Source organism: Polyergus mexicanus, unplaced genomic scaffold, assembly GCF_030449975.1.
Source record: "Polyergus mexicanus isolate NDT 795.1 unplaced genomic scaffold, iyPolMexi1.0 SCAF_12, whole genome shotgun sequence".
Taxonomy (NCBI): domain Eukaryota; kingdom Metazoa; phylum Arthropoda; class Insecta; order Hymenoptera; family Formicidae; genus Polyergus; species Polyergus mexicanus.
This window is the reverse complement of record NW_027223332.1, coordinates 7,162,506-7,174,880: the sequence shown is the minus strand read 5'-3', so window position 1 is coordinate 7,174,880 and position 12,375 is coordinate 7,162,506. Positions and strand designations below refer to the sequence as shown.

General features: G+C 39.0%; 1 protein-coding gene across 1 annotated transcript in view; it reads left to right on the top strand.

Annotated features, from left to right (window-relative positions):
* The window catches only part of Sema2a (Semaphorin 2a), a 240,299-nt gene that overhangs the window by 10,456 nt on the left and 217,468 nt on the right, over positions 1 to 12,375 (top strand). Inside the window, exon 2 of the mRNA XM_070305479.1 lies at positions 1,298 to 1,502. Within this exon, the coding sequence (XP_070161580.1) occupies positions 1,497 to 1,502 (6 nt within the window). The 5' untranslated portion in view covers positions 1,298 to 1,496. The remainder of the gene's footprint in view (positions 1 to 1,297; positions 1,503 to 12,375) is intronic.

Here is a 12,375-nt window from a genome sequence, read left to right as displayed (position 1 = left end):
GTTGTATCGTATGCAGGAGAGATAAATTAATGTAGTCGTAAATTTCGAAAAAAAATACGTTTTTTTTTTTTTTTTTTCTGGATTCACACAGCTCCTTGATTATTTCGTAATTATGCGAATACAATAACTTTATATATATATAGATACAATCCATAAAAGATATTTCATGTCTCGCGTATGAAGTTGTAAAACGATTCTATTCATTAAGATTCTTGAGCTCATCGACGAACATATTTAATCGTGCTATTTTATGGTAAAAGACATAGTTTTTTTGGAAATATGGATACTACGTCGTTCGAAATAGCCGACATAGCCCGAGGTGCTCGAAGTTCGTCGAAGCGAGTTGCAGAGCAAGCCGTCTCATCAAAGAAAACGGACAATGGCGGAGAATCATAGTCATCCCTCTATCCTCGTTCTATCTTTCAAAGCGGAATACGTGCAACTACTTTCTTCTCGCGCTCTTCATTCCCTTCATTCCCTTTTCCCGGACCGGTTCGGCTATCCCCGACGTCCTTCCCGTTGATTTTACCTTCCTTACTCCTGCTTTCCTCATTCCGTCTTAGACGCGCTCTACGACTACCAGAGACGCGGCAGTTTTGCCGATTTAAGGTTGTCGAAGTTATAAAGCTTCTCAAGCGTTCCCTCGGGTTCGCAAGTTTTCCTGGAAGTCTTCCGTTCTCCGGCTACCCGTTTCCTTCGCCCCTCACCCCTCACTCGCAGCCTTTTTCCTCTACGATAACCTGCAACGTGTCAAAGGAGTAATTTTCTTGTTTCGTGCTTCAAGTTTCTCTTGGTTATTTACCTGTAAGCGGAGATAATGCTCGCTCTATCTCCACCATGGGAGAACCTAAGGTTGCGTTATATCCACGGGATATGAATTGGTATTAGGGAGGAACCCTACGCGCGCCCTCGTAAACCCTCTACATACCGCGCGTATATTTCGACATACCTTCTATTTGATGGATCGTGTATGCCATATTTAGATGGTTTGAAGGGAAGTTGGAAGTTTCGAGTAACAAATTCTTATAACTTTGCTACAAAGTTACTATGGTTATATCTACATACAGAGTCGTACAATAAATCTAGTTGGAAAGCTTTGAATATTTTTATTTTGCAATTTTTAAAACACTAAAAATTTAATTTAAAAAAAAATACACTCGACGATATATTAAAAATCATGTATATTTATATTTAAAAAAATATAAAAAATATGGTTACATTTAACAACGAGAAATTATTTAAATTTAATGTTTGATTAATTCATGAAACATATTTTCATAACATTTCTCTTTTTCAGACATGTTGCACACAGTCGAACATTGCTGGTTTACTGGAATAAGAATGCCGCTATGTCGGCGCAAGTGTGCAGTGTGACGACCATCGGATTACACGCGATGGAACGATTGTTTTAAAGAAGAACGTGCAGCTGTGACTGTGCAAGCGCGAGGGATCGTGTGTTACACATTGCCGTCGAGAGGGAGAAGCGCTCGAGGATAATGGTGAGTTTGTCGTTTCAACGAGTTTCTGTGTTATTTCGACCGACGTTTCGCCGACGAGTTATTATCTTCCGTTGAGCGAACTCAGCGGTCGAACGCGTTTAAATGTGAATTACCGATCATTACCCGGTGAGTTTTCCGTCATGGACGGAATCGTCGGCGGCCGGATCGATTCGGCGGATATTATGGCTTTTGTACGGACCCTGTCCCTCGCGCGGACGGGTAGAACTCTCTCCCGTTCTCCCAGATCTTGTTCTCGGTCGTAGGATGGTTTTTAAATTTGCCACTTTTTTCGCATCATTATCCGTGCAATCCCCGGGCTGGTCGTATCACGGTTTCGCGCTCGAACCCGATATCGAAGTTTCGGCAATTGATTTTTCCGAGCTGTTCGGGAGGTTTTTGGCGCAGCGCGGTGAATGCGAATTTACACCCAAAATATTCAAGCATGAATTAGTGATGCATGACTGGTATCGCTTCTGATATCGATGTAGCGAAGTCCGTGCGAAATGTAAAATATCCATGGTAAACGAGAAACTCTTTGTATAAGTACACTTTCTAGTTTATTATTTCACGTTGCTGTATAATAACTCGTATTCGGAAACATATACAAAATATTTTCTAATTTTTGTCCCCCTCTCTCTGTCTCTTTGAGTTTTCAGCAATTTTTTAATATTTTTTTTATTCAAATTTCTTTTTTACTTATGTATGTACATGTGTAAAACCGTGAGATGCAACGTCCGACGATGTATCTGCAACGCTCGATTTTATACGCGATTCATGATGTAACGACAAGTTGATTGTGACGAGATATCTTCAAAAGATTCGCGCGGCACGAGATAAATACAAACGGCTGTATGCATGGGCGCGCAACATTAGGTGATAAATATAGGTAAGACCGAATTTTTTTTTCACACGCACACGCGCCAGCGTGCTAAGATATGTGCGCCCAGCGAAATGCATATGAAACGTCAAATGCACTCGGCGCAGTCCATCAAAATGCAAATGTCTTTTATCTACGGTGGTAATATATGCGTCGGTCGAGAATCAGTATTCAGGTTGAGCGTTGGGCCGATCCGCCCCTACGGTATCACAGCTCGAGTGTGTGCGCGCCATCCTGGTAGTGGATCCTACCGGGCGGTTACGATGGGACAAAGTAACCCTCGAAGGAGATGCCACGGCACACTCTCTTTTGGCCAAATCTTTATTTTACGAGCGTTTCGGCGTATCAATGGCAACCGCGAGAACAGGGTCCGCATCACGATTTTTAGGATGGAACGTAATCGATCTTAATTGATATCAGTCCCCGAAATCCTGAATGCGTCGACCTGAATACCCGCAGTTTTATGTCGCTCGTAAAGCAGATAAGCTGAATCCAATCTTATTTAAGTGCCTTGGACTCCCGTTGCTTTCTAGATTTCAGGAAAATGACTTGTATTTATAACACTCTTTTCTTAAATGAATGCTTAGGAATTCGTAATTCTATTTGTAACGTGAATCTATATATCGATAAGAATTGAGATGGCTTAAGACGCGAAAAAGTTAAGTGAAATATATAAACTATATGAAATAAAGTCAAATGAGAAAATGTTTATCATTATTATGACAGCAAATAATTATTTGATATCTTGTTTATTGGGCGAATTTATTTTGTGCTTAAAAAATAAATTATAAATCTTTTAAAGCAACAAGAAATTGGATTTTCGCCGTTGTTATTATAATCGCGAATTTTAGAATCTCTTCTTTTCTGGGATTTTGAACAAGAAGAGGAAAGTCCGCTGCTTCTCTTTATTAACATTAATTCGAACCAGCTGTTTAGAAAAATTAATCATGTTATCGTATGCTAAATTGAATTCAGATTTTCAACGATGTACTTAAGATTGGACGCTTGCTTAGGAAATAAATAAAGAAATAGGAAAGAAAGAAAAAGTTCGCAATCGTTGGATATTGTATATATTTTTCACAAGCGTTGACTATATGTGTGTTGACTATGTAAAAAGTATTTCTTTGTACTGTTTGTTATTAAATCCGTCACAACGATTGTTTGAAGAGTTTTCCCGTTGAAGAGCCCGCGCCGTTTCTTTTATTACGAGTGCTTAAATAGAATAAGATGTTATAGTCTCTTTCACTTGCACACCGTACCGTTAAATTAAGAACTGAGACTATCTCGGAAAAACGAGTTTTAAGATAATATCTTAATGGCAGAACGAATTCGCGAGCGTAATATTACGCTGTTCTTTGCGCGAACGATGGTAAGCCGGTAATGTCATTGCGAGAATCTTTTATTATTTATACTTGCATTCTTTTGCAATATTATGAGCAGAATCTTTATAACGACATTCTATGTAGTACGAACGAATACGTGCGTAGAATTGATTAAATCTACTATTGTGCGAGTCCAGCATGTTGCAACAAATGACTTCTCTTTATCTCTTACAAAGAACAATCGTTAAAACTGACTCGGTCAATAATTGTGTTTAATCAATCGACCATTCAACGTTAAATATATCCATCATGAGGATGAGATTACAATACAGCGATATCGTTTGAATTACGTAACGGAATTGATTCGAAATCAATCGTCTGATGGTGGAGATTGAAAAATAAAAGCGCGATGGGAGATATTTCGTACAACCGATGCTATTGAAAGTTCCAACGAAATATCCGATTTCGTTCGGTCGAACGATTCGGAACGATCGCGCCGTTTAATCGATCGTTGTTAAAAAAAAGTTTAAATGAGTTTCTACTCTATCCTCCCCCCTCCCCCCCTCCCCCTCCCCCCTTTAGCCTCTCGTTTCTCAGTTTTAAAAATGTCTTGTATACATCCCTTTTTTGATCCCGTCCCTCTTTTTACCTCCTCTATTCTAATTACAAAAATTTTTGCTGATTTATTTTATTCCTTTTGAAAAGCGTAATTTGTGTCACGATTATTTGTATGAGTTTCGTAACAGCTTATTACCAACTCACTTATCGATATTGGCAAAGTTTCTTTGCTACATATATTCACTGAGTTATACATTGTGTGCGACAACGATGTTATTCTCATTGGAGAATAAAATTTTATCGATTAACTTCCCAATTCATAAATGGAATATATCTTAAATTAGATTCTGAAATAAGTTTTCTTCACAGTTGCATAAAAAACATTGGAATAAAAAAGCAATGTTATATTTGGAGTATTTGACGCAACAATAGCCGTGCTCGGTTTTTTTGCGATTGTTATAGGAAATAGCGTGATCACGGGTGATGTATAAAATCAACGGTTATAACAGGGTTTCACATAAGAAGCAATTCACGCTTTTGCAAAATCACCGCCTGTTCGCTTGGGACGATGCGGAGAAGGAAGGATATTTATTCGACTACGACGGGTTATATCGCGTAGCCACGCGTTATAAAAAATTTGCACGCGCAAGCCCACGTGGAATCGCGAGGGAGGTCTGCATACTAATAAGTTGTCGTAAGGCGCGAATACGGAGGGAGCGGAGAAATTAAGAATGGAAAATGCTGGTCAAACTAAAGTATACTTAGCTATACTTCAAATACTAGGACTGCAAATGATAGGAGGAAATGAAGGCGGGAAAAAAAGAGCGCGAGCAAAGTAAAGACACGAAGGTAAAGGAAACATCTCAATTTTCCGGGAAATTCGCGTTGCGAGAACAAGAGATTGTAGTTCGACACGACGCGGGTTTGTTTTTTTTCCCTCCCATCGTTAAAGAATTTTTCATTATGTCTTATACAAAGTCGAGCAATTGCCAACGGATTTTGCTCGAAACGTGATATATTTTATCGAATTAATCAGTAGACATTTAAAATGTAGCGATGGTATAATATCGAAAGATTTACCGAGAATCGCGTATACATTTCTTTTGATATTTCGAAAATCTTAATCGGAACACTCTTTTGACTTCACACTTTCGTGTTATCATTGTTATGCTAGAAATTGTGATATCGCGAGCGGATTAGGGTAAAATGAGGAAGAAAAGGAGAATCGATAGAAGCGTACGAAAAACCGATAGTATGCGAAGTTGTCATAACATTTTTTGCAATGTAATTGGTAATAATGGAACCGCATACATATCGAACGCGAGATTTGCCTTTCTATGCTCGCTATGGAGTCATTTACAGCGGCGTATTCGCCTGTACAAAATGCCGTTACTATATCCGCGCGTTAGTAATAATGAGGCGGTTTGCAAACTCAAATCATCGGATTGATGGAGCACGCAATTGTGCTAGCATAAACCTTTGGATTAGGTTGTTTCCCTGCATGCATTATGTTTATGCGGTTATGGAAAATTCATTTATCGATTGTATTCGCTGCGCTTACATGATACAATATAATATTTCCGTACTTATAACATGTGTTTCTAGTGAAAAAGCAGTATAAAAGCAATATAATAATCAATATATCAAATTATTAAAAAATATATTAAATGTGCTCTGGAATTTCATCCATGCAGTTAAAGCATGTTATATAATTGTATAAAAAACATACAATTAGTTAATTGTTTGATAAATCAAACGCAAGGTCGAAAAAAAGAAAAATAATTATAACAAGCTTTCAATTCGAGATCAGAATTTAATTGGCCTACAAAAGATATCAATCAACGATCTTTTTATAGAATCAATTATCTTCTTTATAACTAACTAATCGTTATTGCACACAAAGAAAAGTCTGCTTGAAATTCAACAAAGAAAATTACCGTATCATTTGTTCCAGTCGTATTCATTCTCTTTTCATACAATGAAATCTTTTTGTATCTATATACAGAGCATTTTTAATTATTTATCTCTCGAAAAGAGCACGCTATACTTTATGATTCGAATAATGTCGTGTATCGTCGTATGTTCAGCTAAGAGAAATACATTGTAAAATATTACTTTAGCGATAACCCCCGATTCAAAGACGAATATCTATTAACCTCCTCGTGGAAGCGGTGTACACCCTCTGGTTTGCAAAATTTATGCGATTCCCGAAATGCCTGACTCTCTCGTGCTGTCGGTACGTGAGATACACCACAAAGGGCCGCGTTGCCCCCGTTACCGTACTTTCGTTATTACCCCGCTGATGTCGGGCGGCGGTCGGCCGTATATATCGATCGAATGGGCGAGAACGGCACCTCTGCCGACTAGATACTTATCGTTGTCCCTTCCCACTCGACCCCGCCTGTAGAGTGACGAATACTGCTCGTCCGCATGTGTTTGTGCATTTTATAAAGTCTACAGTTTTAATCCTTAAACACAAATCCAACCTTATGTCGCGTGCAGTTCAGACTCAAAATAGAAGACTTCTTGGGAAATGGAGAGAGAGAGAGAAAGAGAGGGGGGGGGGGGGAGAAGGAAGAGAGTATTAAAACATTGTTGATGAGGTAATCGGCCGTCTTTCGTTGCCGATATCTTTTTTCGACGTTCTCGTTTGCCTTATTCGTAACCAGATTGATCGACGCCAGCTGATAACCACGCCTCATGAAAAGGCTTTTAATGCCGGACTGACTCAGCCCGCACGCATTTGTCCGGAAAGCAATAAAGCTAAGTGTAAATAGGAGTCTTTCTCTCTTTCTCTTTTTTTTTCCCTCTAAATCGAGGATGAGAGATTACACATTTCTTTCGCTTCTTTCACCCAAAGCGCTACATGTGTAACATTGAATGCAAGATTATTCGTGTGTCAGAGTTTTTTTTTTTCTTTTTCTTTTTCCTCGAGACGTAAGATTATCGTTTAGAAGTTTGTTATGTATCGCGAACACTTGCATGAATTTCTTTCTACGCTTACGAAGAGAAAGAGAACGTACAGTAACGTAACCAAGTATTCGGGCCTAGTTGTTTCACTTTTCCGAGCGAGTTTACGCGATGTTTTGCGACGTTAATGCGCGTGCTGGGTACGCGCCGAAACTTCGGAACGCTTTTAGCAGCGGTTGGTGGACGAAGAAAAACGTGGACTATGCGAGACACATAAATATAGCCTCTTGTTCAGCAATGTTACAGGCTTATCGTTATTCCGCACACGTTGGCCGTTCGTCGCAGCCCACAGGCACTAACTATTTACGTTGCGAGTCGTCCAAGAACCTCCCGGTAGATAAACAGCGAGGAGAAAACGGCCACCGCCATTGCCACCCCACGTAGCTCACCTCTCGATGGCTGTAAGCATTTAATTTGCATAGAAACGCGACTAACTTTGGCTATTAAACGTTCCCCGCCTCGAGGCTCACGCCAGGTTTCAATTACCAGAATGGCAAATCTTGAAGGTTCCCCCTCTTCGTCTTTTCAAGGCTGTCGATTAAATGCCCATCGGGTTTTGAGATGGATTTATCCCTATACGTACTTGTAAAGTTGTTTTTTTTTTTTTATCTTAACCGCTGTAATGTTTTATCTATCTCATAGATGTTAAATACAATAGCTATTTATCTAAATTTTGGTACTATATAAAAAAAGAGACAGGACGATAAAAAAAAGCGATATTTCTTTTTTCAACGAGAATTTTCTCTCGATTCTCTTGCTGGCAGCTTCGTTTCACAGTTTCTCTCATTCGCAGTGCCATTCTTGCCGCGATTTACATTCAGTACGGTCGAGCAGTTGAAGCGAGGACCGTTTGACAGTAAATTGCGGAAGTCGGCCACTTCGTTAGAACGATTTGAACGCGCGATCGCATAAAGCAGAATGCTCACGGTATCTTCCGCACCGTACGCGCGCCGCACTTTCTCGTTACACGAACGAAATGCTTATTCACAGCGGTGGTGGCAGAAACGTCTCGCAGCTGCACCGCGCGTTGCAGCTGCAACGGTTCCTCTTACTTGTCACCGCGAAGAGCTACCGCGATGGCTCTTTTCACGAACCACTTTCCATCATCTCTTATCGCTTGGCGCATCTGTGGCCTCATTTGCAACCATGCATGGAGCGCCCGTACCACTTCCTTCTTTATTTTTCCTCGACTCGCTTATTCACTTTCTCGATTCACTGTTTCGTTTCGTATTTCTTTGAATTCTGCTACGAGATCTCGGTCAGAAAAATGTTATCTTTCCTTCTTTCCTGAAAGTCGAACGATTCCATTTCTAACGCCGGAAAATGTTTTAACAGCGTTTAATGTTACCTCCTCGCAAGCATATGTTTTAGCTACTATATTTATTTATAATAAAGTTGTCGTCCCTCGTATTTTTTCTTCCGTGCGAAAACACGCGCGAATACAGATATAAATAACCGATTTCACAGTTTGACGCAATTTCTTAATGGCGGATTAAATCATCTATTTGGTGGCATATCGCGCTTTTATTAAAATACTGAGAAACGTTCTCATATATTATGTGAGGTTTGCTTCGGAGACGGGATAGTTACGACGTCGTGTAAGAAAAAAGCCCGATTTGCATGTGCAATTTTCTGCGAGGCAACGAACGCACGTGCGCGAGCTCCGGTAGTCGGTAAACGCGCCTTCAGAGAATGGAACGTATTTCTATAATGTAATCGGCATACCGTTTTACGTTGGCGAAGCGCAATTGCCGTCTAGCTTTTCCATGCTTCCGTGAATATCGCGTCGGGGATGTAAAACGCTTTTATTACCGTTATTACGGGAAACGACAGCCTCGCATTAATTCCAGCAAAATGATCGGTAATGTCGGGCCGGCGGAGCTGCCGTCTGATACGAATTCCTCAAGTTTAACTCCGATAGCGTACAACAAGCATCCTTTACTTGTATGCTTCCCAACGGCAGTAAATTTGTTCGTGAATATTATGAAGAAAAGCAATAAAAGACATTCAAATAAAAAACTATTTTAAGCGAAAAATTTTGACACTAATCATTCTCGAGCATCTAAATTTTGATATTACTTTACTCTTGACATTATTATGCAATCACTATACAAGAGTAAAGTGTTATTAAAAAATATTAAATGCTTGAAAGTTATATTACAGGTACTAAAATACTAGTCTATTAATATTATATTAAGATACCCTAAAGATCCTTGAATTAATTATTTCTTGCGTTTGGCAGAATTTTGTGCTGAAACGTCCGTTGCGCGGACTATGAGACATAAGTAAAGTGGTATTAAAAAATTTTATTTTGGTAAAAATATAATTTAATAAAAATTTAAATTTAAATATAAATTTAATAAATTTAAATATTAATTTAATTTTCTGCCGAACGATTTGAATACTTGATCCTGGACTTCAAAACCTAATTAATATCTAATTTTAAGATAAGTTAGAATTAATTTGACGCTGGTGGCGGGGGGGGGGAGATAGTAATTTAATGGGGGTAACATTTAGAATATTCGAATTTGAGATGCAAATCTTCGCCTGTCGATATCCACATTTCGAATAATCCGACTTTAAATTGAAACTCTCAGCGGCAGACATGTGAATTCGTAGCGTTGTTTTAATAAATTAAAAGGACTCTTTCCAAATGCTTTCTATGTACATGGCTTTGCATAATGACGTATTGGCGTCCGTTGAAATCGCCGTTCGGTTAACACACGTTTGATCTATTCTCGCGTACAATGCGGCGAATGTATTGTCGGCAATAGAGGTATTGCGAGAAAAGAGAGTAGAAATTAAATTGTAACAATTAATTTTATCTTTGTATGTACGAGAAGGCAATTTATTCCCGTACTTCCGACATTTGTCGCACCAGCTTCGTCGAGATAACATCAATTGAAAATCGTATTCCGTTTTTCTGTAGCAAGTAGAGCAAAACGTATGCGTTAAATCATACAAAGCTTTCGTCATATTCCATCTGATATTTTTTTCTCCGATACGCGTGTGCGCGCGCGAGAATTTTGTTGGAGATAAGAAAAAAGAAATATAGCGAGATGAAAAAAGATGTGGAAATATCCGTGTGAGAGCTTACGATAATTTCAGTCGCGCCCCTCGCACAAGTTTTGCGCATATAGGAAAATAGCCTTACGTATATCAATCGCTGGAAATTCGATTCGAAAGGGGAGTGAAACATTGTCGATCGCAACCTGAGACGACGACGCCGTGCGTGTTACTGTGCAAACTTTGCCAACGCGTGCAAGTTTTTCCAGACTCCGAACTTAGTCGATTAGACGAAAGCGAAAGTACGCGGATGGTCGTCGAACGATGCACGTGCATCCATCTCGAATGAGCGTCGCGCATATGACGGTGGTCCCAGAATCCCGTGTATTTCGCGACGTGCTTCCTTTGCAAGACGCGTAACTGAGGATTTTGCTTTAAATTTAAATATTCTACCCGTGTAAAGATCTTCTCCGCTTTTGCCGAGCTTAATGTTCCACATTATTTTAAATATTGTCCTGCTTTTTAAGAAATGTTTTTCTCGATTGCCTCAACTGCAGAAGTGGAAAGCGAATATAAACTAATGTAAACACCCTCTCCAGATTTAATATTTATTCGTGCACGAGAAAAAACATCTGGTATGAGACATTTAAATGAAAGACAAATTCTGATTTTTTTTTAATCTCGTTGGATATTCTCTTCCTTAGTTGATATAAAAATATTTCTTCGCCGTTTACGCGAGTCTTTTTCTCGTGGGTTTTTTCACGTACAAGTATTGTTTTAGATAATCAATATTTGATAATTGTAGCGTTTGCATAGCAATAGCATATTAGCGTAATGTCGGATACGTATATATTGATCAAATTAATACATAATTGATTTGATTGACACCGACTTGTTAAATAGAATTTGCGTACTATAAATGAAAATAGTTCATACCGTGTTAATTGCGACCGATAACGATATTATCATTCAATTACTTGAAAATATAATATTAAATGTCGAAAGAAACATCGTGTAATATTCAACAACACTTATTGATTTGAGTTAGTTTGATTTTTCGTGTAACTCCCATCGCTCGAAAAACTGTTATATTTTTAACCTCGATTCTTTTTATTCATGTGTAATCTCCGAATCATAATCTTTATAAATATCTTAGAAACAAATGTGCGCAAAAGATTGGATTTCCGATTTCTTCCTGCTACTAATTCATGTCATAGAATATCGAACTTGTCTCGCTTTTACGATCTTTTGATCTTCGACAACATCGGTATTACGACCGTATCACGTGCTTGCACATACTGCAAGTGATGGCGAACAACTCCGCGGTTTACAGCGAGCAGGTTTTAAGCATACAAGTTTCAAGCGTACTGTCCGATCGAAAGGCGCGCGCGACGACCCGGACATTGTGACACGTAACATCTGTTAACAGAAGCGAACAACCACGTTTCAAAAGAACTATTATTTCGGTGTGGTAGCACGAGGCCGATAACATTGCCGAGCCGATAGCTCGCGCCGACCCGGATCGTTTCCTCTTTTGCCGAATCGAAGTATACCACCGTATCATATCTAGATTCTTTTATACCGCTCATGTCCCTTTCTCTCTTTCCCCTTTCCCGGTAACTGCGATCAACCGTGCATTGCCCGTGGCTGTAAAAATAACTGCTATGTTGTAAGTGTCCGCTTCGGGCGCTTGTAATTCGAATTCTCCATCGATAAGCGAGAGACGAACATTGCGTTAAATATGCTACTGAAATAAATTAAAGCTCCCGGAATGCGAAATTTACGTCAAATTTAAATTTGGGATCTTGACATTGGTGCGAAATTAATTAATTAATTAATTAAAGAAAACGTACTTATTGGTGTATATAATTTTATAAGCACGCGTGTTTCAATTAGATAGTTTGATTGGGGAAAGTATATATTATTACGCGACTGACTATCGATTCCTTCGAGTTATGAAGATTCACCTTCGATCTTTCTTTATTAACACGGGGGAAAAAAATGTATATATTATCGCGACAGTATCGTTAATACCGGTAATCGCCGAGAGATGTGTTAAAGCTAAAGAGAACGAGGGAACGTAAAGAGAAAGTGAGACAAAAAGAAGTTAAGTTATCAAGGTAGTTTTGGAGATTGCGTGAAA